The sequence below is a fragment of the Corylus avellana genome, chromosome ca3 (genome assembly GCF_901000735.1).
Source record: "Corylus avellana chromosome ca3, CavTom2PMs-1.0".
NCBI lineage: Eukaryota > Viridiplantae > Streptophyta > Magnoliopsida > Fagales > Betulaceae > Corylus > Corylus avellana.
In genome coordinates this window covers 6,245,814-6,273,085 of record NC_081543.1, presented here as the reverse complement: position 1 = coordinate 6,273,085, position 27,272 = coordinate 6,245,814, and the positions used below count along the sequence as shown (strand labels likewise).

At 36.0% G+C, this 27,272-nt stretch overlaps 2 protein-coding genes across 6 annotated transcripts in view; one reads left to right on the top strand and one right to left on the bottom strand.

Moving 5' to 3' along the window:
• The window catches only part of LOC132173542 (DExH-box ATP-dependent RNA helicase DExH14), a 38,666-nt gene extending 16,333 nt beyond the window's left edge, over positions 1-22,333 (top strand). For 3 of the 5 annotated variants that reach the window (XM_059585056.1, XM_059585055.1, XM_059585059.1), the window contains 33 exons: positions 316-390; positions 480-611; positions 700-765; positions 1,931-1,996; positions 2,092-2,214; positions 3,156-3,305; positions 4,006-4,218; positions 4,534-4,689; positions 4,805-5,215; positions 5,324-5,404; positions 5,515-5,595; positions 6,152-6,355; positions 6,960-7,076; positions 7,200-7,322; positions 8,286-8,375; positions 8,450-8,575; positions 8,723-8,785; positions 9,933-10,021; positions 10,450-10,540; positions 14,661-14,810; positions 14,891-15,082; positions 15,182-15,247; positions 16,596-16,751; positions 16,839-16,982; positions 17,272-17,339; positions 17,428-17,593; positions 17,666-17,728; positions 18,685-18,780; positions 18,894-19,061; positions 20,175-20,345; positions 20,516-20,665; positions 20,737-20,868; positions 21,854-22,333. In XM_059585056.1, the coding sequence (XP_059441039.1) occupies positions 316-390; positions 480-611; positions 700-765; positions 1,931-1,996; positions 2,092-2,214; positions 3,156-3,305; positions 4,006-4,218; positions 4,534-4,689; positions 4,805-5,215; positions 5,324-5,404; positions 5,515-5,595; positions 6,152-6,355; positions 6,960-7,076; positions 7,200-7,322; positions 8,286-8,375; positions 8,450-8,575; positions 8,723-8,785; positions 9,933-10,021; positions 10,450-10,540; positions 14,661-14,810; positions 14,891-15,082; positions 15,182-15,247; positions 16,596-16,751; positions 16,839-16,982; positions 17,272-17,339; positions 17,428-17,593; positions 17,666-17,728; positions 18,685-18,780; positions 18,894-19,061; positions 20,175-20,345; positions 20,516-20,665; positions 20,737-20,868; positions 21,854-21,940 (4,266 nt within the window). In that variant the 3' untranslated portion in view covers positions 21,941-22,333. The remainder of the gene's footprint in view (positions 1-315; positions 391-479; positions 612-699; positions 766-1,930; positions 1,997-2,091; positions 2,215-3,155; positions 3,306-4,005; positions 4,219-4,533; positions 4,690-4,804; positions 5,216-5,323; positions 5,405-5,514; positions 5,596-6,151; positions 6,356-6,959; positions 7,077-7,199; positions 7,323-8,285; positions 8,376-8,449; positions 8,576-8,722; positions 8,786-9,932; positions 10,022-10,449; positions 10,541-14,660; positions 14,811-14,890; positions 15,083-15,181; positions 15,248-16,595; positions 16,752-16,838; positions 16,983-17,271; positions 17,340-17,427; positions 17,594-17,665; positions 17,729-18,684; positions 18,781-18,893; positions 19,062-20,174; positions 20,346-20,515; positions 20,666-20,736; positions 20,869-21,853) is intronic. The other 2 variants (XM_059585058.1, XM_059585057.1) reach the window with 1 other exon arrangement.
• A 2,109-nt stretch (positions 22,334-24,442) lies between these two features.
• On the bottom strand, positions 24,443-26,146 carry LOC132176193 (cytochrome P450 71A1-like). The gene is made up of 2 exons (XM_059588330.1): positions 25,211-26,146; positions 24,443-25,135 (listed from the first exon to the last, which is right to left on the bottom strand). The coding sequence occupies exons 1-2, from the start codon at positions 26,141-26,143 to the stop codon at positions 24,521-24,523; spliced, it is 1,548 nt and encodes a 515-aa protein (XP_059444313.1). The 5' UTR covers positions 26,144-26,146; the 3' UTR covers positions 24,443-24,520.
• Between the last annotated feature and the right edge of the window lie 1,126 nt (positions 26,147-27,272).

Genomic DNA, 27,272 nt, shown 5'->3' with positions numbered 1-27,272 from the left:
ACTGTTCTGTTCATAAATGCAAATAGTCTTATTATACCTGTCTGCATTTTTGTCTGCAAAAAGCTGATATTAATGGTGTCACTTACCCCCCCACCCCAAAAAAAAAAAAGATTCCTTCCATTCTCCAACCAATGATATATATAAGAATGTTTTATGCATGTATGTATGTATGTTGTATTGTGAAACGACATCTTGTTAAATCTGTGAAACGGAATGTGTATGGGTGTTATGTGCGTCTATAATCAGGCAGTCTTATTTGAATCTTATCATTGCATGCTTTGCTTTCACTATTATAATATATGGCATATTGAACAGGTTGAACTTGGCCGAAAATATGATGATTTGGAGCTCTTAAAGAATGATACGCATCCACAGTTTAACTTAATCAAGGCAAGGAACTGATGCTTCATTTTCTCTGGTTCTTAGGACCATTTCTCTTGCTCTATTGTTATTCATAGATATCCCTTTCTGCTTTTCAGAGGGAAGTAGTTAAGTCCAGAAACAAAGATCTTGTTGAACTTTTTGAATATGGGATTGGTGTTCATCATGCTGGGATGTTACGTACTGATAGAGGTCTGACTGAGCGGCTTTTCTCTGATGGACTCTTGAAGGTAGAGCTCATTCAATTTTACGCTTAGCTCACTACTTTTGGATTTTTATCCTGACATTTTTCTGCATTAATGTAATGCGCTGCTTTAGGTACTAGTTTGTACAGCAACTTTGGCATGGGGCGTAAATCTTCCTGCTCACACTGTTGTGATTAAGGTTTGTTCAATTTTTTTAAATTTAAATTTTTTTTTTTCTTTATTGTATGTGTTCTGTAGTTTAGCCGGAGCATTAATGCAGATTAAGTTATTGAATTTTACAATCCCATAGTCAAAGACAAAGTGGATAATACACTTGTAGGGATAAACCTTTATTTTACATTATCCTTATAATCAATTGTTTCGCCTCTAATTCTCTCTTTTTTATGCTAGGTCAAACTTATCTAATTCTTTGACCTTTGACATGCTTAGAATATCTTTTACTCTGTAGAAGAGTAGGGTAGTGTTCTTAACCCTCTGCTGAAAAGTTTGAACACATACTGCCACATAAATATATATATATATATATATATATATATTTTTTTTTGAGTCAGCTTGTGTAAAACTTTGATTCTCCATTCGTTGAAAACAAATGGTGATTCTGTCTAGCAGGGTGCTGAAACTGAAATTTGCATGTAGTAAACAAATGCGTGACGGTTGACAGGTTTAGAATATCTTTTACTCTGTATAAGAGTTGGGCAGTGTTTTTAACCCTTCTCTGCCGAAAAGTTTGAACGCATACTGCAACATAAATAATTTTTTTATTTATTGACTCAGCTTGTGTCAAACTCTGACTCTCCATTTGTCATAAACAAATGTGTGATTCTGTCCAGCATGATCCTGAATCTGAAATTTGCATGTGCTAGTTTGTTTGCTACCAAAAGGATCCCTTTTAAATTTAGTTGGTTTATTTTGCATCTCTGCTTCTCAAGAGGACCATTTCTTTGAAATACTTAAATGCTGTGTGGAGTAAGAGGTGGTCATCGGATTTTCCGCTCTTCTTACACATGCAAAACCACTCTACCAAAATGATTTTCCACTTCCTTAAGTTGTTCAAAGTAAGAATCGTACTTTAAGCGGCTGGTCAAGTGAAGAAAGTCACTCTCAAAGGGGCCTTGGTCCTCCAAATACACTCCAAGGGAGTGCTGTCATGGGGGATTAAGACATTATAGAACGATGTTACATCAAATTAAACTCTCTTGGAGGATCCCAACAAAACTTGTCTACACTGTCCTGTTTCAAATTTATGGTACTTATAAATATTAGCCTTGGTAGCCTGATAAGTATCATATAGCTTTCGTTTGATGGTCCTCTTACAATTTTGTGTACCTGGTGTGATTCTTCAGGGGACACAATTATATGATCCGAAGGCTGGTGGTTGGCGAGATCTCGGCATGCTAGATGTTATGCAAGTAAGACCTAAAATTTCCCCTGAGAATTACATCTTAAAACAAGTTGATTTGCTGTATAGCCATTTTGACTGTTCACATTGATATCTCTGTTTTAGATATTTGGACGAGCTGGTAGACCTCAGTTTGACAAAAGTGGTGAAGGTATCATAATCACATCTCATGAAAAACTAGCCTACTATTTGCGGTTGCTGACAAGTCAACTCCCTATTGAAAGTCAGGTACTAATATGTCGCTTGAATGATTTTGGGAGCTCAAAAAATTTATTGGAGATTTATGTTTTGTGTTTGTAATGTCTGTATCACTTATGGAAGAATTGACTCTTAAACCATAACTCAAGATCCAAATTAAATTCATAAGACTCTCCTTGGATGTTTGAAACTTGATGCCTTTAGTTTTTGAAAAGAAGATAATGTATAAAACAATTGGGACGCCTTAATGCAAACATTTGGACCCTGTTTAACTTGGATTTTCAGAACCTTCTACCGTATCATGTGCAACATATTGTGACTATATGGACACCTTTTATATCTTCTGGCTGTTACTATATATATATATATAGATATATATGTTTTAATAATGATCCTTCTATAATCTGTACATTTTTGGTCAACACCTTCCCAAATGATTTTAAAATATCCATTTTCAATTACATTCAACTAGATTATTTGTGTGATTCGGTTTAAAATGTTATTCTTAAAACAAAAACATTAACAAACAACCTAAAAACAAAACATTTCTAAAAACATAAAAACAATTTTCATCGTTATGTCATCAAAACACTTTTTCAAATAGAAAACAGAAAAACCTCCCAATACTCATTAAACATAACCTAAGAAAAAAAATGGTCATAAAAAATTAATTAAGCAGTTACATTTTGCTTAAAAATTCGTATCTAACTTCTGTTGCATTGAGTTCTAACAAGTTTGCATTTTAAGCAAAAGAATATAGGAAAAGAATGTCTTGTTTGCACAGGAATTAAAAAGAGAGATAATCCATTTGGTGCTATATGGTTTAAGTTAAATTATATGTGATGTTGCTATTCATAAGTACTTCTATGCTGCAAGTTTTTTCTTTTTTTGCATCATCCTATCAATCCTCCATTATATTGTTAATTATTGGTTTGCCTTATGTTTTGTGATTTTTTTCTTCATGTTTACAGTTCATTAGCTCCTTGAAAGATAATTTAAATGCGGAAGTAGCATTGGGTACGGTCACCAATGTTAAGGAAGCTTGTGCGTGGCTTGGATATACATATCTTTTTATAAGGATGAGGTTGAATCCCTTGGCATATGGTATTGGATGGGATGAGGTACTGTGCATTCTGTTCATACCAATTTATTTTCTGATGCACATGCGATGTTGGGATCTGACATAGACATAGAGACATCAACGTGGTCAACGTGGTTGAATATTTTTTTACTGATATTTTTGTTTCTTTTTTCTTCTCCTAGTTTTGTTGGGCTTTTGACTTTTCTTAATACCTATCTGTTATCACCCATTTGAATATATTCCTCCCTCGTATGTAAATTCTGACAATATGTACTCTCAAATCCATAAAAACGTCCAGTGAGTGTGATCTTGGAATAATAACATAAAACATTACATAGAAAGATGGTGACATATAACAAGCCTAAATGCAAATTCAAATAAGATTGAACCAGAATGAATGACATAATGTACAAGATTTAGTCCTAGGAAGGAGAACTGCTAATAATCAGTCCAGTGGGAGGAATATGTCTCCCACAATTAGATATTCATCAATGGTTTGTCTTTCCAGCTTTTTAGCTCTCCTGTGGGCATGTTCTCTCCTCTTTGGTGGAACATCTAGATAATGCATTTACTATGAAACTTAGCTAGGAAGACATGTCTGACATTTTACCTTCCCCTCACACTTGTTCAACACATTCTTCAATAATGACCTGAACTTGATTCTAAAATGTTGCTTTTAATGAATAGTTGATTGACTGCAGGGGCACTTACACATATTGTCGTTTACTTGTTTTTGGCAGGTTATTGCAGATCCTTCTTTAAGTTCCAAGCAAAGAGCTCTTGTAACAGATGCTGCACGGGCACTTGACAAAGCAAAAATGATGCGGTTTGATGAGAAAAGTGGCAATTTTTACTGTACTGAGCTTGGTCGCATTGCAAGCCACTTTTATATTCAATACTCTAGTGTTGAAACTTACAATGAAATGTTGAGACGCCACATGAATGATAGCGAGGTTATTAAATAGAACCTATTGCATTTTGTGATATGTTTCTTTCTGTCACTTGATGTTTTAGTTCTTTTGGGTTACTTTACTGTATATTATTTAATTATTCTTTATACAAAACATTGATTCCAGCACAATTATCTAGAGTATGAGGGCCAATTACCAATTTTGTGTGTGATCAGTCTTCTTTTGTTTTGTGTTAATTCTCTATATGCCGAGCCCTATGATATGCTTATCTGTAGTTTCTTATCTTATTATTATTATTTTTTTTGGATATATTTAACATTTTATTTATGTGTTGGTTCCAATTTGTTGTTTCTGTAGGTAATTGACATGGTTGCCCACTCTTCTGAATTTGAAAATATTGCTGTTCGAGAAGAGGAACAGAATGAGCTAGAGATGTTGGTGCGTACATCATGCCCATTAGAAATTAAGGGTGGTCCTTCGAATAAACATGGAAAAATTTCCATTCTCATTCAGGTTTACATTCTTTTTCTTATTTTGTTTTTGGGCAGTTGATACCATTCGCTAGATGCAAAGTGAAAGAAAAAAAGGAGATGGTTAATGACCAACGTATTGGTTATTTTACTTGCAGTTGTACATTTCTCGAGGCTGGATTGACACCTTCTCATTGGTTTCTGATGCTTCATATATAAGTGCGAGCTTAGCTCGTATTATGAGGGCTTTATTTGAAATTTGTTTGCGAAGAGGCTGGTGTGAGATGTCTCTTTTTATGTTAGAATATTGCAAGGCTGTGGATCGGCAAATTTGGCCTCATCAACATCCCCTTCGACAATTTGACAAGGATATTTCAGCAGATGTTTGTTTGAAATACTTTTATCCTACTTTCTGCTCAAATTATACATTTATTGCCTTGTTTAGTAATCTATCTTGGTTGGTCCAGATATATCGGAAGCTCGAAGAACGAGAGGCTGACTTAGATCGCCTGCAGGAGATGGATGAAAAGGACATTGGAGCACTGATTCGTTATGCCCATGGAGGAAAGGTATACTCATTTCATAAACTGGTACTTTAAAATTTTAATGGTATTGGATTCAGATAAGAATTAGATCCTAGTTAACCCTCTCTCTTTCTTTTCTTTGGGTGATGGCAGTTGGTTAGGCAATATTTAGGATATTTCCCGTGGATCCAGTTATCAGCAACCGTAAGTCCAATCACCAGAACCGTTTTGAAGGTAATTCTATGGTGAATAGTGAATACTTCTTTTTCAAAATTAGAACTTTCATCTAATCATGTGAATTTAAATTCAAGTATCTTTTTTTATGCAATCAATTGTACTTTCAGGTGGATCTGCTCATAACGCCAGACTTTACATGGAAAGATCGTTTTCATGGTGCTGCGGAGCGTTGGTGGATTCTAGTTGAGGTGTTGACTTGACAAGTATTTTCTTGGTTAAATTTTTAGTATGAGCACCTAGTTAACTAGCTGATAAATTATCTTGAAGAATCACTATGCTCAAAAGGTTGAAGTAATATTTGTGGGAAATACTTGTTGACTAGTATATTATACAATTATGATTCTTATGTGTACATGAAAGTACCTTTACTCCAATGGACTACTTTTGTGAAACTTTAAAATTGGTGAGTACAGATTCTCAATAACCTCTGTCATCTCTAACTTTTTTTATAGTGGCTATGTTATGAGACAAAACTGGTTGTACAACATTAATTGTAGAAAATGTCACCTTGCAGGGTTTTCTCTGAATTGGTCATATCAGTCTTAACTTCATTTGAATCTAAACTCATTTCTTTATTAGTTACACTTAAGGGTAATTTCAAACTTTTGGTGGAAAATATGTTCTTACTAGGTTTTACTTTCACTTCCTGTGGGTGAAAAAGTTGCTTACATGTTCTACTGGTAATAGTTAGGCATCCATATTTTACAATATCTACATTGGATGCCTGATCAATCTTTTAAACAGGATTCGGAGAATGACCATATCTACCACTCAGAACTTTTCACTCTGACAAAGCGGATGGCTAGAGGGCAACCTCAGAAGCTTTCCTTCACTGTACCAATATTTGAACCACATCCACCCCAATACTACATTCGTGCTGTTTCTGATTCTTGGTTGCATGCAGAGGCTTTCTACACCATTTCTTTCCACAATCTAGCACTGCCAGAGGTATTTATATCTTATTTTTTGAATTTAGGGAAAAATTCCCTTTACCTCTCTAAAGTTTTAGCGGTTTTTCAATTCGAACCCCAATGTTTAAAAATTGGCAATGTACCCCCTAATATTTCAAAAATTTTCAATTCATACCCCTCTATTACTAATTTCCGTCTAATTGGACGGAAATCATCCCACATGTGTCTCACTTGGGATTTTGATGCTCTTTATTCCAATTTTGTCGTCATTAAAACTTATGAAATTACATAATTACCCTCAATTTCATAGGTTTTAATGAGGGTAATTACATAATTTTATAGGTTTTAATGAGGGCAGAATTGGAATAGAGGGCATCAAAATCTCACGTGAGACGCACGTAGGATGATTTCCGTCCAATTAAACGGAAATTAGTAACGGAGGGTCTGAATTGAAAATTTTTGAAACATTAAGGGGGTACATTGCCAATTTTTGAATATTGGGGTTTGAATTGAAAAACTCCTGAAACTTCAGGGGGGTAAAGTGAACTTAACCCTTGAATTAAAGTTACAGTCAAATTATAACAGTTATGGAAACTTGCTCCTGCCAGAGCTATGTCTCATATAAAGACTGCTTTATTCAGGCTGGTACTTCACACACAGAACTTCTAGATTTAAAACCTCTCCCTTTGACTTCACTGGGAAACAGTACTTATGAAGCCTTGTACAAGTTTTCACATTTTAATCCAATACAAACACAGGTTTGGTTCAGAAACTATAATGCAAGTTTTTTTTTTTTTTTTAAATTTTTTTTATGTGCTTTATGGTTTCTGATAAGTTACAATTTGAATTTGTAATTTGATGCTTGTGCTGGATTTCGGCAGACTTTTCATGTCCTGTATCACTCAGATAACAATGTGCTCTTAGGAGCTCCCACTGGAAGTGGGAAAACCATATCTGCTGAGCTTGCCATGCTTCACCTTTTTAATACTCAGCCAGATATGAAGGTATATGTCTTGAATTTCTCCATGCATTATAGAAGAGGACCACCGCTGTAAATCTTAATTTTTCTTTTATTTCCTCTTTTGTTTTTTTTCTTTCCTTTTTTGCGTCTGTCTTATATATTTTCTATGTACTGGCAATATGCCCTTTTGAATGAAATTTAATACTATCAGCAAAACAAATTCTCAGCCTGATATGAAGGTATGTGTTTAAATTTTCTTCATGCAGTATAAAGGAGGATTAGCATATAAGAACACTAGGATAGAGACAAACACAAAATAAGAAAGCACAAGGGTTTGTTTCAGTGTATTGCACTGCTTGCTGTTCGCTGGCTGGGAAATTATTATTATTTTTGTAAGCAAAATATCATTAAATGTGAAAAGCGTAACGCAAGTACAATTGAAGTATATAATAGAAATACCTACGTGAGAAAAAAGAACAAGGAAATCATGAAAACTAAGTACCAAAGGAGGTACAAACTTAGCTGTCTAAATATAAATATTATTAAAGTAAAAGGACTTGAGCTCCACCAATGTCTTCTCATGGTCCTTGAAACTTCTATTATTTCTTTTCCTTCAAAGACACCACAAAATGATAGGCAAAGCAGTATTGCAAGATATACTCTTCTAGAACTATGTCAAAACATATGAATGCTTAGTTATTGGGTGTAAGTTTAGGAAACATAACAAAGATGTTTTGATATATGCATTAGATACATTCTTACCTTACCAATGGTGACCGAATTTGCTGAACTAGTAACCAATAACTTCCTGTTTTCAGTTCATGTTGATATAGTTCTATTACGTAGTCATAAACCAAATTATGTCGTTTGAAAAAAAAACTGCAAACTAGGTTCCTTATTATACAAGTGCAAATGGTTTCATAATATCTGTGTTTCAGTCTAATAACACCTGTTAGGTGCTTCATGTCATAATGTGAAGTACGCTTCAATTGGTTTCTAAATGCAGGTTATTTATATAGCACCATTGAAGGCCATTGTTCGGGAAAGAATGAATGATTGGAAAAAGCGTCTTGTCTCTCAGCTTGGGAAGAAGATGGTGACAGTTTTTATTTTATAGTCATTAATAAAATCTAACATATGGTACTAGTATTGACTAGAATTTCTTATCAGGTTGAAATGACTGGAGATTACACTCCAGATTTGATGGCCCTCTTGTCAGCTGATATCATAATATCTACTCCTGAGAAGTGGGATGGTATCAGTCGTAATTGGCATAATCGAAGCTATGTCATGAAGGTGCATCTATTTCTTGTTATTTTTTCTAATGGGATTAGTTTTTCTTTCATTCATTATCTAAAATTTTTAATTATTGCAATACTGAATTGATAGGCCATTTGCACACTTCTCCTAGCTAGGTTTTAATGCGTAGTATTTAATCAATAGGTTGGACTTTTGATTTTGGATGAGATTCACTTATTGGGAGCTGATCGTGGTCCTATCCTTGAGGTACTGTTTACAAACTGCTGTAACCTTTTACTGAGCATTGTTAGTTATGATAGAATCCAAGTTCTGTGAATTTCATTCCTTTTGTGGTGTCTTCTTGATGGTTTTCATAATGAAGAACTAATTCCTTATTGTCTTGAATAATCCTTGTTTTCTCAAATGTAACACATTGCCTTTGAAGTATATTGGTCTTCCATTGGGAGCCTTTCATTAGGCAAAGTCAATTTAGGATGGTGTTATTGAGAAGATAGAGCAGCGGCTGGCTAGTTAAAAAAAAAAAAAAAATGTACTTGTCTTAGGGTGGCAGGGTTACTCTTATCAAGAGCACCCTTTCCAATTTGCATACGTATTTCATGTCCCTCTTTCCTTTCCCTGCGGGTGTTGCAAACCGTATTGGGAAGCTTCAACAAGATTTCTTATGGGGTGGGCTAGACGAAGAGTTGAAATTTCACATGGTTAGCTAGTCTAAGGTTTGTTCTCCGATATCTTTGGAAGGGCTGGGGGTTCATAATATGCTAATGTTTAATCATGCTTTCTTAGGAAAATGGCTATGGCTCTACATGCCTCTGAGAGAGGCTTGATGGAGAGTTGTGGTGGACTCTCAATTTGGCAGTTCGTGGGGTGGGTGGTGTTCTAATGAGCCTCTTGGGGCATATGGGGTGGGGTTATGGAAGAATATTGGGAGGAATTGTTGGAAGTTTTCAAGTTATACGAGATTTGAGCTGGAAGATGGCTTTAAGGTCAGATTCTGGCATGATCGGTGGTGTGTGGACAAGGCCTTAAAGGAAGCATTTCCAGATTTATATGGTATTATTTGTGTGAAGGATGCTGTTGTAGCGGCTCACTTGGAGCTTTCTGGTTAATGTGATGAGTTGCTAGATTTTGTATTTTCTGCTTTTCAATAGGTATACAGAAAGCTTTTGCTGGCGAAAGGGCAAGTGGATTATCCAACTTTCTTAATGGACTGGACAAAAATATATGGAAGAAAATAGAAAATAAATTTCTCAGTTTATTTGAATAGATCTTTTGTTTTCTTTCTTGTTTCATTAGCCTAAAAATTTTGTTTTCTTTCTTGTTTCATTAGCCTAAAAATTTATTCTTCTAAATTTAATTACCTTGAAATTTCAACCACGGAACTAAATGTTGTCAGGTTATTGTTTCGAGGATGAGATACATATCATCACAAACAGAGCGTGCCGTACGGTTTGTAGGCCTGTCTACAGCTTTAGCAAATGCAGGGTACGTTAGTTCATTTAAAATTTCTTTGAATCTTCAGAATGCTCATGCTTGTTCTGTACGATCAAACTTCCATGCCTATTCTATCAATCTTGAAAAAAATTTAAGAGCTCAAGGTCATTTATGTGTTATTACTCAATTTAAGATTTTAATTTTTGTCCTAGAATTATTATTATTATTATTATGTGTTTCATTTCTCGACTAGTTGGTCTCAGCAGAGGATAGTTTTTGTTTTGGCCCATTTTTGTGTAACTATAATATTATCTTGTGAAAGAATTATTTTGAATAAAATGAATTTCATGATATCATTTTATTAGTTGAATGTGTATACAAAAGTTTACTCAGCTACTTTCGAAGAATTGCATGTTTCTGCACCCACTATGCTCAATGCTTTTACTTTGTAATTTTCTTATGCAATTCTTTTAATGTAGTGATTTGGCTGATTGGTTGGGTGTTGGTGAGATCGGACTCTTCAATTTCAAGCCAAGTGTGAGGCCTGTTCCTCTTGAAGTTCATATTCAGGCAAGTTGATGCCGTGCTTCACCTGGGTTATAATTCTTTGCTTTCCTAATGTCTTTGATATTTCTTGTTCTGTTGTTCAAGTATATTTAGTATTATCTGATTTATCTCTCTGTCCTAAAAAGCGTGTTCTTTGAAATAATCAATTTTTTTAAGAGAAAATTAATGCATTAACACTTCATACGTCAGTTATCATCTTCTAGAGTTGTCATTTTTCAAAAGTAACGCTTTGACTTTTGAAATGGACGATCTTGGGACAAAAAAAAAAAAAAAAAAAAGAAGTGGAGTAGGACACTCATTATGAGATGGTGGGAGTATTTGACTTTTTATCTTATTTTCGAGTAAACAAGGCATCTAGCAAGTAATGGGCCTTTATTTTTCCTTCAAAGTTAACACAAGAGGATATGGAAAGTACTTATTGGATTTGAAACTATAGAATTAATGATGGGTGTAATATCTATTCTTTTTTTTTTTTTTTTTCAAGGGGCGCAACCCATGTACAAAGAAAGTATACAAAAGCGCCCCACATATACAAGCTTTTAAACTAAAAATGAAGCACATAAATCTAGGAATTCCGCAAGCGTTGAGACTTGTGAAGAATGCCACAATACTCTCCATGAGAAAAGTGTTTGGAGCACCATTTTCTTCAACTCTATAAGTCCAAGTTCACGATCCTCAAAGCTCCGTGCATTTCTTTCTCTCCATAAACACCACATTACACACAAAGGAGTCATTCTCCAGATTTGCAGAACTATACGATTACCCCTTTGTCCTCTCCAACTTCCCAAGCATTCTTTCATCCTACCCGGCATCACCCATGTAACACCAAACAGCTGAAAAACCATGTTCCATACCTTTATAACAACTTCACAATGCAATAATAAATGATCAATAGATTCACCACTCTTCTTGCACATACAACACCACCCCGTCACTATAATGTTCTTCTTTTTTAATTGTCCAACGTTAATATTTTCCCCATTACCGCCATCCACACGAAAAAAGTCACTCTCGGAGGAGCTTTACTCTTCCAAATAATCTTCCAAGGGCCATCCACCAGTTCCGAATTAACCTTTACCTTATAGAATGAGTTCACCTCAAAATTCTCTCTCTTCAAGGGAATCCAACAAATTTTATCCACCCAACCGTGCCTTACCTGTTGAGAATACAACAATTTGAAAAATCGCGAAACCTCTTCCAGTTCCTAATCATGAACAGGTCGAATAAACATTACATTCCAATGAATAGCACCATTTACTATATCCATATTCTCCTCCACCCATGCCTCCTTTGCACATGCTATACTGAACAAAGCGGGAAACACAGTCTTCGATGGTAACTCCCCACACCACACATCCTGCCAAAACAATACTTGAGAACCATTTCCCACCTCAAACCGCACATGCTGCTTAAAATTATCCCACCCTCTTCGAATACATTTCCACACTCCCACCCCATAAGGTCCCCCTACATCCTTGGAGCACCAATCACCCCTCATCATATCATATTTAACCTCTACTAATTTCCTCCACCAAGCATCTTTCTCATTGGCAAACCTCCACAACCATTTACCTAACAAAGCTCGATTGAACTGAATCAAATTCCTTACCCCTAATCCCCCCGCCTCCGTTCGCATGCAAACCTTGGACCAGTTTACCAAATGAAACTTGAATTCGTCACCTATACCTCCCCACAAGAAATCTCTTTGTATTTTTTCTATACGTTTCACCACTCTCACTGGGATATGAAACTGAGATAAATAGTATGTGGGTATGTTAGAAAGCGTACTTTTAATCATCGTTAGTGTATCACCCTTGGATAAATACTTTCGCTTCCACCATGCCAACTTAGTCTCCATCTTCTCAATGACATTATTCCATATAGAGGGATCCTTACAATGAGCACCCAAGTCAATATATATATATATATATATATATATATATATATATATATATATATATATATAAATTAATTTTCATTCTTAATTTTTTTTTTTGATAAATAAGTAATTCATTGAAAAGTGCAAAGGGGCGCAATCCTAGTATACATGATTAAATTTTCATTCTTAATTAAATTACAAACATATTAGGCATATTTTCTTGCAAAATTTTATTTTCAAGTCTTCATTAGGTAAAGATGTTTCTGGAAAGTAGTTTATTATTGTTGACTCATTTTTTTAATGAAGTGAGTCATAATTTTACTACATAAAGTATGCCTGCTTTACTGTTTCCATATTTTACACTTGAAACTTAAAGCATTTCCTATGATTAGAATTGTTGATCAAATTCTATGGTTTTGTATCGGATAACCATGTAAGTACAAATAGTTCTTGAAGTACAGTATTTGTACGATGAGGGGTGGTTGGTGAACTGGTGAACCAAAAATACCTCAAAACCAAAACCATAGAATTTTCTATACTGTATTGTACAATAATTTTCTATACTAGTTGAAAGTACAATAATTCTATGGTTTTGAGGTATCGGATAACCAAAATTACAAAGAGACTTCTTGTGGGGAGGTGTAGGTGACAAATTCAAGTTTCATTTGGTAAGCTTGTCCAAGGTTTGCATGCCGACGGAGGTGGGGGGATTAGGGGTAAGGAATTTGATTCAGTTCAATCGAGCTTTGTTAGGTAAATGGTTGTGGAGGTTTGCCAATGAGGGTGATGCTTGGTGGAGGAAATTAGTGGAGGTTAAATATGATACGATAAGGGGTGGTTGGTGCTCCAATGAAGTAGGGGGACCCTATGGGGTGGGAGTGTGGAAATGTATTCGAAGGGGGTAGGATAATTTTAAGTAGCATGTGCGGTTTGAGGTAGGAGACAGTTCTAGAGTGTTTTTTTGCCAGGATGTGTGGTGTGGGGAGTCACCATTGAAGATTCTGTTTCCAGCCTTGTTCAATATAGCATGCGCAAAGGAGGCATGGTGGAGGAGAATATGGATATAGCAAATGGTGCTATTCATTGGAATGTAATGTTTATTCGACCTGTTCATGATTGGGAAATGGAAGAGGTTTCGCGATTTTTCGAGTTACTGTATTCCCATCAGATTAGGCATGGTGGGGTGGATAAAATTTGTTGGATTCCATCGAAGAGAAAGAATTTTGAGGTGAAGTCATACTATTAGGTAAGGGTTAATTCGGCACAGGTGGTTGGTCCTTGGAAGAGTATTTGGAAGAGTAAAGCTCCTCCAATAGTGGCTTTTTTTGTGTGGACGGCGGTGCTGGGGAAAATATTTACATTGGACAATTTACGTTAGAAGAACATTATAGTGACGGAGTGGTGTTGTATGTGCAAGCATAGTGGTGAATCAATTGATCATTTATTATTGCATTGTGAGGTTGCTATAGAGGTATGGAACATGGTTTTTCAGTTGTTTGGTGTTATGTGGGTGATGCCGAGTAGGATGAAGGAATGTTTAGGAAGTTGGAGAGGACAAATGGGTAATCGTACTGTTCTGCAAATTTGGAGAATGGCTCCTTTATGTGTAATGTGGTGCTTATGGAGAGAAAGGAATGCACGGAGTTTTGAAGACCGTGAACTTGGACTCATAGAGTTGAAGAAAAGGGTGCTCCAAACACTCTTCTCATGGAGAGTAATGTGGCATTCGTCGCAAGCTTCAACGCTTGCGGAATTCTTAGACTTATGTGCTTCATTTTTAGCTTAAAAGCATTTGTATATGTGGGCTCTATTGTATACTTCCTGTGTAAATGGGTTGCGCCCCTTTGCGCTTTTATATAAATTGATATTACCTATTAAAAAAAAAAAAGACCTGCCTTGTTACCTGATTCACTGCCACAATGCCACCATTTGCCATTTATTTATTAGAATGGATGAGTAAGAGGCATAGAGGAGCCTATACACTTCTCTTGCCTCTAATGTCAAACCATCATGAGGTTATCTGGAAATTACTTCAACTGTAACTGCTATTACAAAAATGAGAATCTTTTGCTCTGTATTTATTCATGTTAGTTTGTTTGAACTGCAGTGCTAGTCTTGATGGACCCTAAATTATTTTGTGACCAATCCTTTGTTCAGGATGACTTTTTCTGGTTGATGTAAATGTCAATTGAGGGCTTATATATCTGCATGTTACATTTTTAATATGTCAGCTTCTATGAACAGGGGTATCCTGGAAAGTACTACTGCCCAAGGATGAATAGCATGAATAAACCAGCATATGCTGCAATATGCACCCATTCACCTACAAAACCTGTTCTTATATTTGTTTCATCTCGTCGTCAGACAAGGCTAACTGCTCTGGACCTCATTCAGGTGAGATCCCTTTCATGCCTTGAATGTGAATTATTTATTTGCGGGTACCATTTAATGGTTCTATTTTTGTATAAATAAAGTTTGCAGCTTCGGATGAACATCCAATTCAGTTTCTTAGTATGCCAGAAGAAGCACTTCAGATGGTTCTTTCTCAGGTCACTGATCAGAACCTAAGGCACACCTTGCAATTTGGCATTGGGTTACACCACGCGGGTCTGAATGACAAGGATAGATCTCTGGTTGAGGAACTTTTTGCAAACAACAAGATTCAGGCACTATTCTATCATCTGAATAATATTTCATTTCTTTCCTTGTAAAAAAAATGAATGCGTTCTAATTTCATGTTGACGAGGTACATCATCCAATTATAGGTATTGGTTTGTACCAGCACATTGGCATGGGGTGTGAACCTTCCAGCTCATTTGGTTATTATCAAGGTGAGTAAAAATTAAATATGGTGTTTGTTTATATGGTTTGTTGTTATAAGTAATTATTTCATATATACAAATTTGACTGACAGCAATTATGGCAGTGGGTTTTTTTTTTTGTAAGCTTGAGCTTTCTTATTTTTCATATTTCTCATGTAAAAAAGCATTGCGAGCATTAAGAAGTGATATACAAATTATTTTGAGATAAATATCTAAGAATTTGATCTGCGTATCTGTTTACAAATTAAGCTCCCTTTGCTCTTTGTGAGCCAGTCCAAGCACCTATCAATTGGCTCAAAAACATTCCTTCTCAAATCATGTGCACTTGTTTTGTAACCCTGCATGTATTGAGATAGATTTTAGCGGTCATATACATTGTGCTTGTTCCAAACTTCCGTTGGCCATCCTTCAAAAACCAAAATGAGCTGAACCAGTTGCTGTTGGCTGGTTTCGGTTCATCTGGTTGGCTGACTTGAGTTTCGGGTTTTCAGGTTCAGCTGGTCACTGCTATGCACTCCCATCACCATACACAACTCTCATTTGGGGCCCTCTACCACCACCCACAAACCTGAAAGGCATTCATCCTCATGCGGCCTAAATGCCCAAATCCGATGTACCCACGATAATAATATCCCCAAATTCCACAATGATGCTGCTATTGGCCACCCACCAGTACTAATGCACCTAAAAGAAAGCACATCCACCACTGGCATCAGCGCTACTCAAAAACAGCAAAAGGACCCACCCATGACCAATCAATACTCCAAAAAAAAAAAAAAAAAGAAATAAAAAGAAAAAGAAAAAGAAATTCATCTTAGAGAGGGAAACTCCCGGATCACCAACTAAGGCCCCTAAATGACCACTCAGGCACTTTTTTCCCCTTTTTGGCTGGTTATGGGGGAGGAGGGATTTGGACCCCGGATACCATAGTTTGTTGCCACCATGCTTGAATCCTTTGAGCTACAAGCTCTATCCCGTCTCCACTGAATCTGTTCCCGAAAGTATTAATGGGGAGAACCCGGAGATATCGGTGACAATCCGGGATGGAAAGGACGTCAATATTTGGATTAAATATACAAGATACCACTAGCCACTTATAAAAGCATGAGTCTTATGTCAGTAATTTAGGAGTAGGGGGTGAATAAGTGGGCCTTTGACTATTTATTTTCATGCAAGATGCAAGATAAGTGAGACCACCACTTAAATGTTTAATTCTTCAATGCGTTTTTTGTTATAAATTGCGCTGGCAAGACAACTGCCTGTCAAATTCTTGGTTTTCTGGTAGATCCATTGTAAGATCCTTTTTTTTTTTTCATCCCATGGATGCCATATGTTTGAAACTATTTTTCTATTGCAGGGAACAGAATATTATGATGGAAAGGCAAAGAGATATGTTGATTTTCCAATCACAGATATATTGCAAATGATGGGCCGAGCTGGCCGCCCACAATTTGATCAACACGGGAAAGCAGTCATTCTTGTTCATGAACCCAAAAAGAGCTTCTATAAAAAGGTTAGACTCAGTATAGTAACAGAGTTGTCACTTAAATGGTCCTTTTTTTTTGGCAAACTAGAGTAACCTTGGTGTTTCCGTATGCAGTTTTTGTACGAACCATTTCCAGTTGAGAGTAGTCTGAGAGAGCAGTTGCATGTTCACATCAATGCGGAGATAGTTTCTGGCACTATTTGCCATAAGGAGGATGCAGTGCATTACCTTACCTGGACCTACTTATTCCGTAGACTGGTATAGTTTCGCCAACAAGATGGAATAAATGTATTGTAGTTTAAGATGTAGAGGTTCATATTGTTCATTACTAGAAAATAATCGAAGTTTGTAAATGATACTGTTGAATATCTGAAAGGTGCAATATACCCATCAGATCCAATCCCCCCACCCCCCTTTCTCACAAAGTGGCAGTTATGAAATGAGGAAACCTCTTTCATATAATAGACTCGCAACATGATTCATTAAATACGTAAAGAAACTAACATATTGTGCGGATCATAAGTTTCTACCTTTTTTTTTGTTGCAGACGGTTAATCCTGCTTATTATGGCCTGGAGAGTACAGGTCCGGAAATTATTAGTTCATATTTATCTAGGTAACGACTTCATTTCCAGATCTCATGGAATTTCTTGTTAGAATGTGCCCTTTTCTCTGACTGTGCTATGTTGGATACTTTTTTGCAGGTTAGTGCAAAACACATTTGAGGACCTGGAAGACAGTGGATGTATCAAGATGAGTGATGACAGTGTGGAGCCCATGATGTTGGGTTCAATAGCATCCCAGTATTACCTCAGCTACATGACTGTATCTATGTTTGGTTCGAATATAGGTCCAGACACGTCACTTGAAGTAGGTTGTGTTTCCAGTGATTTTATTTTTACTATTATTAATCATGAACCTTAGAAAGATTCTACATTGCAGGTGTTTCTGCATATACTCTCTGCTGCTTCTGAGTATGATGAACTTCCTGTGCGGCATAATGAGGTAATTCTGACTATGAGTAGCCCCTACTTGCTTCCTAACTGTTGTTTTTATATGAATTTAGATTAACAAGCTTGAAAGGAATATATTATGCGTATCTTATCCAAGTCTTTCCCATATTATTTGGTAACAGACTTGCTGCTGCATTCAGATTTGACAAATTTTTGAGAGGAATCGTGTGTTCTTTGTTGAGAATTATATATTTGTATTTCCAAAAATGATACCATAATTTGTTCTAATGTTAGAGGGAATATGTGTGTTCTCAAGGGATAATTCAATCGGCTGGAGACAACCCCTCATGAAGCGGAGGTCTTTAGATCGAATCCCCCCTCCCTCCCCGTGCCCTCTTTCCCTCCCCTTAAGTGGATATGTTCTAATGTTAGAGGGAATATGTGATGGGTGGCTCTAGGTTAGAATTTTTGAAAGAGATACATAGATAGACTCTCAGTGTGGAATACTTTGAGAAATATGTAGAGAATTGAGAGTTTTCTTGCATCTCTTTTGAAGAAACTATACAAATGATCCAGATGTCAAAAGAATTTTTTTTTTTTTTTTTTTTTAATAAGTGATGATTTAATATGGTTTCAAAGCCAGAAGTCATGGGTTCGAACTCTGACTTCATCCATTCACCCCTGTTTTAATTAAATATTTCACGTGTTGGGTCTCACTTAATAATATGAAGTTTGAGCTCACACGTGAGGAAAAATGTTAAAGTATTGATTAAATGATTAAATTTACCTCTTTCAATATGCTTAAGCTTTTGGGACAAGTGGTGATTTAACATTGTTCATCATTTTAAAAATATTCATGAGCTTTTGCTATTGTTTCTGGAATTTTCAACACTTCAATTCTAACATTCATGTTATCCATTGCCTGCATGGGTGCAACTTAGTTGTTTTTTTTAGTGATGCATATAAGATGTTTTTATTTGAATCTGTATCATCTCTTCTGTGTGATAGGAAAATTATAATGAAGCATTGTCCAAGAGAGTTCAATATGCGGTGGATAAGAATCGCCTTGATGATCCACACGTCAAAGCAAATCTACTATTTCAGGTAAGAGCTGTTGACATCAATTTTTGCATGCCTGTCTTTCTGTCTATCTTTCTTTTTAACTTCCCTTTTTCTAGTTATTTTACTTCTTTACCATAAATGTTTTTGGGATTCAGGCACATTTTTCTCAATTAGAATTACCAATCAGCGACTATGTCACAGACTTAAAGTCAGTGTTAGATCAAAGTATACGTATCATCCAGGCCATGATAGATATATGTGCAAACAGCGGATGGCTTTCAAGCTCAATAGCTTGCATGCATCTTTTGCAAATGATCGTGCAGGTATCATCTTTATCAGCCACATATCTGACTGTTTTAAATAAATGAAGGATTTAATCATCTGCATGGATCATGCAGATCATATAATCACATGATGATCTTCTCTCATTGTTGTGGCCATGGTTGAACATTCATAGATCTTGTTACTTCCTGTCTCTTTAGTGTGTTTTTTTACATCTGTTTTTACTGTGATAAAAGCTCCTGTTTCTGTATTTTTTTTTCTTTCAATAATAATTTTCCTATGTGATTTTTTTTTTCTTAAAGGGCATAATCTTAGTCAAATAGAAGTACTTACTCAAGGTGGGAGTTTTAACCAAAAGCAGAATAGAAATAGATCTTGATTTTAAAAGAATACCCTTGAACATTTTTTGGCCTTTAGAGTTTGATTGCCCACCGTAATAATCATACCTGTTTTGCTCTTTTAATGCCGGTCTTTGAATGATTGGCATAAGAGATATGAAGCTTTCTCAACACTGACCCTTGTTTGGTTCATATTCGTAGATTTCTTTGGTCTGGTTAATAGTTCGAAGGATTTAGGTTTATCAATCATTGGCTCACCTTAAATATGAGAAAAGAGATGAACAGGGATGGACTGCTTCTCGGAGGCTGACCTCCAAAAGAGTAGAAGGGCAAATACTTTTCTGCCTTTCTAGTAAGATAACAGTGTTAAGTACTAAAAGTTACAAATGTCTTCCTGATTGTCTATGGACATACTACATAGGCCTTCCAGCTGAATTACGTGAATCTTGGTGTCTGGTGCAATTGGCTTATTTTATTCTTTTTTTTTACCTACTTTTTTGTGATCCAAAATTATCAATTTGTCACAACAAATATATGTCATAAATTGTCAGTTCTATAGCATTGAATTCCTTAGTCATTCAAGTTTTCCCATAAAAGTAGAAATTCCAAAATTGAACTATATGTCACCAGAAAGCAGAAGACACATTTGCACAGGTTTAGTATATTACGGGTGAATGTACCCTAATTGTTTTGAAGTTATATATCAAATTTGTATAAATTCCAAATTTTGAGATTTTAGCAAGTTCTCTATCTCTTGCTCGTTAGAAATATCACTTTTCCCCTCCATGCCTCAGATATCTTTTCAATTGTTTTCAGGGTTTATGGTTTGACAAGGATTCCAGCTTGTGGATGTTACCATCCATGAATGATGATCTTGCAAGTTTGTTAACCAAAAGAGGAATTTTCACTGTTCAGCAACTGTTGGATCTTCCCAAGGCAAATTTGCAGACTGTAATTGGAAACTTTCCTGCTCCAAGATTATATCAGGTGTGGAGTTCCCTCTAAAATGGTTTTTGTTTCTTTAGCTTTTAACAATTTTGTCTTTGAATTTACGCACAGGGGTCCGTTTTTTCAAAAATGTTCATTTTCTCTAGCTCACATTCTTCATATGTCAATTGATTTCAGTAGTTGCTAATCTCTTTATTTCGTTTTACCAGGATTTGCAGAATTTTCCCCGTGTACAAGTGAGGTTAAAACTTCAGAGAAGGGACATTGATGGTGGAAAGGCTTCCACTTTGAACATCAGATTGGAGAAGGTCAATTCCAAGTGGAACACATCAAGAGCTTTTGCCCCCCGATTTCCTAAGGTAATTAATTCACCTCATTATAGATTATTAGTAGTGAGTAAGACAAACTAAGCTTGGCATTGTTTTAACAGGTAAAAGATGAAGCATGGTGGTTGCTTCTTGGTAACACCTTCACCTCCGAACTATATGCTCTGAAGAGAGTTTCTTTCTCTGATCGCTTGATCACCCACATGGAGTTACCATCAAATCTGACGAGTCTCCAGGTCAAATTTGATTGCCTCTTTCTAAATCAGTCCTCCACCCTCATTTATTCTCTCTCTATTTAGTTTCTTGTTTTCTGAATATTCTTCTTCCATGCTAAAGCTGGGGGTGGCAACCGGTCTGCTTTGGGATGGGATTGAAATCCAAAGCTGCTGATTAGAATGTTTAATCTTGACACCCTTCTCATATCTGATTAGGGTTAGGATATAAATCGCAAACCTGTCCCATCCAGTAACAAAAAAGAAACCTGAAACCCGTAACATAAACCAAATCTGCCAATCAAACAATAAGTCAGAGGGGTGGAGGGAGAGAGAGTGAGATTATTCAAACATCCATCTGCAATTCTTTACTATTCCTTAACAATCAATATAATTTCGTTCTACTAAATCATAAAATGGATGAGAGAGAGAGAGAGTGAAATCTGGGATGAAATGATGTTTTATGGCAACCAAAGGGAACAGCTCTGAGATAGAGAAATAACCTTACCATTTTACAACAAAGATATGGACTTCTAACAAATTATAGCAGGTGTCTGACACCCAGCAACAGAAACTCATCCCAAACCTGATCTGGTTTTAAAAAGTTTCAACAAATTATTCAAACCCACTCTAATAGGGACAGGACTGATAGGGTACCCTAAAATTCGGGTTCTATTGCCATCCCTATTCATGAAAGGGGTGTCTCATACTTTTTTCATACTCTCATACAAGTGGAGGAATTATCAGTTAACAGGAGATGAATGTTGGGTTATGTTAAGGGAGCAAGAAAATGTGTACATGGGTGTACTTCAAGCACTTAAAGAGGAAAATCACTTCTAGTGAAGCTCTTATGAAAAAGTATATATATATATATTAAATATTTTGTGACTTGATTAAGTTTTAGATTGTTAATATTGTATTTTTATGTTGAATTGAAGTTGAAAGGAACTAATTACTGATGCTGTGTGCGCAATGATGCTCTTCTGATTCATTAGTGTCTGTTTTCCAGGGGATCAAATTGATTTTAGTGTCAGATTGTTATCTTGGTTTCGAACAAGAACATCCCATCGAACACCTTACCGAATATCAGAAGTAGACGACGGAATGTGAATAGTTGATTTTTTGGATCCAAGATGTTCAGGAATTAGAGTTTGCTAGCCAGTGCTCATTCTGTGCAGGCTTTTCTGAAATACGTTGTTTCATGTCCTTTCCAAAGCAACACAAAGCGGTGCCTTCCTGATTGAAACTCCAAAGAGATCTGGTGTGCAGCACATTTATTCCATTAGCTGACAAGCTTTTAGCATTTCTTGATGGTTAGATGCTTCGCTTATGTAGATTTAAGATAGCGTCATAAATGGATAGAGAAAAAAGAAAGAAAGATAGTAAAATAAATATTAGAGATGTTTATGTTACAGTTCGATGAATTTATTTATTCTGACAATGCATTAGCCTTCATCAATAATTATCTAAGACTAGATACTTTAAAACATGGCGTTTATTCTTTTAGGATTATTGAAAATCTAAGAGTCTAATTGGTTCATGGAATAGGCCCCGAAATGGGATGGCTATTCCATTAGAGTAACTATTTTTTTTATGGGTTAAATGCTAAATACCCTATGGGGTTTCATTGCTTTTTTCTTTTTTTATTTTTTTTTTATTTTTTTTTTTACATAGGGTTTGATTTTTATCACAGGAGGTCTGTGGTTTTGATAATAGACCAAATTAGTCATCTGTCAATTGATCGTTAGTTGACTTAACGGAAATCCACATGAACTAATCAAATGTTGACACGTGGTACCTACGTAATTTTTTTTTTTAAATGAAAAAAAATGGCCAAGGAGCCACTTCCAATTTTTTTTCTTTTTTTTCTTTTTTTTTTTTTTTTTGTAAAAAAAACATTTTAAAATTTTTTTTTTAAAAAAATTAAGTAGGTGCTACGTGTTAACATTTGATTGGTCCACGTGGATTTTCGTTAAGTCAACTAACGATCAACTGACAGATGACTAATTTGGTCTATTATCAAAACCACAGAGACCTCCTGTGATTAAAATCAAACCCTAAGGGGAAAAAAAATAAAGCAATGAAACCCTAGAGGGTATTTAGTATTTAACGCTTTTTTTTTTATTTGGTAGGGGCTTTTTCCTATTTTCTTACAAAGGAGAATAACTATTCTTCTAAAAATTCCTAATGAAATAGACTTTTTTTTTTTTTTTTTTAACCAAAAAATGTACACTCTCATCAAACTACAATTTCATTGTTAATTTCCCTCTCAAACTATCAATTGTCATTATCTATCTCCCATAAACTACTAAAATAAAGTCAATGTATCTATAATTGTATAAAAGTTTCAATAAGATGAAATTATCCTTATAAATTCAGGAAAAAAAAGTTTAAAAAGGGGAAAAAAAATTTAAAATGACCCTCTTGTTTTTTCACTTTAGTTCTTTTATTTTTTTTAATTTTTGTTTAGAAATACAAAAAAAAAAATTAAGATAAAAATTATTTGTTTAAAAAATTAGAAAAAAAAAAACTCAAAATTGGGACAATGACAATGAAATGATAGTTTGAGAGAGGTATGCGTATTTTTTTTTTAATAAAAAAACACCATATTTTATTATTATTATTATTATTATTATTATTATTTTAATTTTCTTTAAAACTTAAAAAGAAAAATATATAAAACATTGAATATGTGGGCCCATAGAAGAACGCAATGGTGGCCACACCACCCTCAAGGTGCTTTGGGGATGGTGCGACCACCACTAGTGCATTTGAGGGTGGCAAAGATCACTCATGATGCTCATCTTGGATGCTCATCTTGGGTAGGGCTGTACATGCGGGCAAATATTAACTGCATATTCACATATGCAGATGCGGATGCAGATTACGGTCTTAGGTTATGCGGATGGAAAAACAAACAGACTTCTTAGTTGAAATTTCAACTAATGGCTCAAATCTAGTAAAAAAAACCTAACCTCCATTTAGATGACACGTGGAATCTTAATTTTCATTTTATTCTACGCCATTATGGCACGTTGTGGCCATGGATGCTCTAATTTACTCTTCTTCGAGACCTCTCTTAACATTGGGCGAATGATTGAAGAACGCCGTTCTCTCCTCGACCTCTCTGATGCACTGAGACTGAGTGAACACCTTCAAACCCTTCATTGAACTTTACTAGGTAAAGGATCTAGAAGGATGGAAGGAGTTGCAGGATCTAGAAGGCTTTACTAGGTAATTGATATTTTGCACTTTTTTATTTTTTTTATTTTGATTTTTATCTTTCGTAATTAAGTTTATTTTTATTTTTTCTAAGGATCTAGAAGGAATGATGGGAAATGGTTTCTTGTGTTCCTTTACAAAAGGGACATCAATTGCCAAGCATCCGGATCTTCAGAGGAGACAAAAGCTCCAAATGAAGCTCTAACTGGAAGAAGATTCCAAGCAATGTTAACAATGCCAAGAGTCAGCAGGCAAAGGAGGAACCCCGTTAGGAGGAAAAACATTCCATATTTCTAAAGTGCAAAAGTCAATTTGATATTTTAGCATTGAAGCTTCTGTTATTATCAATGTTGAAATACCCTCAACACTAATTTCAATAAGGAAAAACAGGAAATTCTAAAACAAAACAAGAGAATTAAGAAAAATTACAACCATGAATCTCTTAATGCTTAGATCAAGGAGAGTGCAGTATTGGTACAAGATGAAGAGGAATTTTCTTTGACACAGAGAGCCCGTTAACTTCACTCATGTCCAAGTCCTTCCCCTGTACATCGGCACTAGGCAACTTCCAGTCAAACCAACATAAGATGTTTGCAACCACAATTTCAAGTGAAGCAACACCGAATGTTAATCCCGGACATCCCCTTCTCCCACCTCCAAATGGGATGAATTCGAAGTCTTGGCCTTTGAAATCAATGGGATTGTCTTTGAATCTCTCTGGGAGGAACTTTTCTGGCCTCTCCCATACAGTAGGGTCCCTTTGGATTGCCCATAAATTGACAAATACTCTTGTTTTTGGCGGAATATCATAACCTCCAATTTTCACACTTGCTGATGTTTCTCGAGGTACTGAGAGAGGACCTGGTGGATGTAGTCTTAGAGTTTCTTTGATGATACACTTCAAGTAATCCATTTGGTTGATGTCATTCACATCTATCTTTGATTTCTTTCTCACCACCCTTCTCACCTCTTCTTGTGCTCTCTTCATAATATTTGGATTTCTTATGAGCTCCGCCATTAACCATTCCAAAGTTGTTGAAGTTGTTTCAGTTCCTCCCACAAACATATCCTGAAATTATGGAAACACAAAACTTTAGACATGGGTTTGAGTGTGTGTGTGTGAGAGAGAGAGAGAGAGAGAGACCACTAGAATTGCTTTGAGGTTGTCTTTGGTGAGCTTAAAGTCGAGCATGCCATTCTTTTGAAGTCGGAGGAGAATATCCACAAAATCATGCCTTTTATGCTGCTTATCATCACTTTTCTCTGTCTTGTGTTCTTCAATCACTTGATCACAAAAAGTATCTAATTCTCTAAAAGTGGCTTTCAGACTAGGAATTAATCCCGTAAGAAAATCAATCCATCCCAATAAAGGGAAAAAATCTCCAAAACAGAATGCTGCAAGTAGCACCATTGTTCTTCTGGATAGTTGTCCGAACCTGCTCTTACCATTTTCTTCTTCAAGCTTCTGGCCAAGTATACATCTAGAGGCTATGTTGTTCGAGGTTGCCATGAACATATCACTTAGATTAATAGAAGCAGCCCCTTTGAGACACGAGTCACGTATATTGTTGATCAATACTTCAACTTCTTCTTCCCTTACACACTGGAACGATTGCACATTTTTTAGGCTCAAAAGTTGGAGGACACTAATTTTCCTAGCTTGTCTCCAATACTCACCATAGGGTGAGAAGACTACATCCTTGCATCCATAGAGTAAGATATTAGCAGCTGTGGTTTTGGGCCGGTTTGAGAAAATGATATCATGTGTCTTCATCATTTCTCTAGCCATGGCTGCAGATGACACCACAAGGGTTGGAGCATTGCCCAAAGATAACAACATTAGAGGGCCGTACTTGTTAGAAAGGGCTTGAAGTGAACGGTGTGGGAGTGTGCCAAGCTGGTGTAGGTTGCCGATAATTGGTAGCTTTGGTGGGGATGGAGGTGAAGTGGGATTGCCAATTCTAGTACGCTTGAAAACATAGAGAAATGAGATGAGAAAAACAACAGAGAGGAGTGGATTGAATGGTATTTTTTGCAGCCCTTGCCATGATTGTTGCAACCAAGGTAGTAGAGCCATTTCCTCTCTCAAGTGTTTAGAAGCTATCTTCACTAAAAAAAAAATGCTTTTCAAGTTTCAATAGCCAATACATATATATAAAAGACATGGAGGATGGTGATTATTTTCAAATATTTTTTTACAAGTAAATTTTTATTTTTCTGCTTAAAAAAGGCAGGAGGGCCGATAAGGATCACTACTCTATCTTGGCATGATCATTATAACATATGTCCGTTGGAAACTGCATGAGAAGAGAGTAAATGGTGGAAATCGCAAGCTAGTACTAGGGCTGAGCAAATTACCGACTAACCGACTTTCGACCGATTTCAACCGACACCGATCGTTACCGACTAGATGGCGTACAATAGGCGGCATGATTTTTTTTATTTCGAATTTTTCGGTTCGGTAGGCGGAAGAGGTTTTTTAACCGAACCGACTTTCGATCGACTTTACCGACAAATTTGCCACTTTTCCACATACCGACATTACCGAAACCGACTTTACCGACTTCCGACCTACACCGACTTTACCGACCGCAATTCGGTTCGAAATGCAAAATAAAATAAAATTTTGCGGAATAAGTCGGTGAAATAACCAATTTTACCGACATTGTCGGTTTGAAAGGCGAAAATAAAATTTTTCTACTGAAACCGATATTACCGACCGACGCTCAGCCCTAGCTAGTACTAGTAATCTAGATCCAAAAGATGAAGATAAAATCAATGTAATCTTGAGGTCGATTTCTGATCACGTTTCCCATAGGATGTCCTTATCTACCGAAACAGATATTACCGACCGACGCTCAGCCCTAGCTAGTACTAGTAACCTAGATCCAAAAGATGAAGATAAAATCAATGTAATCTTGAGGTCGATTTCTGATCACGTTTCCCATAGGATGTCCTTATCTCTTCCTTTTGTAGGATAACTTTTCGTATGCCTATCATTACTTTTTGTGTGCTTAGGATGTCTATATGACATCTTTTCGTATGCCTATCATTACTTTTTGTGTGCTTAGGATGTCTATATGACATCTTTTCGTATGCCTAGTGTGACAATGTCTAGGAAATCTGGGCATTTTTTACTTTTCTTTTTTGAGTGAGAGACTTTGTGCACAAACTTGAACCTCCACCACTACCTACAGCCACAATAA

What these genes read in the sequence shown, in the direction of transcription:
- LOC132176193 (XM_059588330.1), bottom strand. Translation starts at nt 26,143, where the DNA reads ATGGCTCTACTACCTTGGTTGCAACAATCATGGCAAGGGCTGCAAAAA. An exon ending in ACCTCAAAGCAATTCTAGTG is followed by an intron (nt 25,136 to 25,210) that starts GTCTCTCTCTCT and finishes CCATAATTTCAG; the next exon opens with GATATGTTTGTGGGAGGAAC.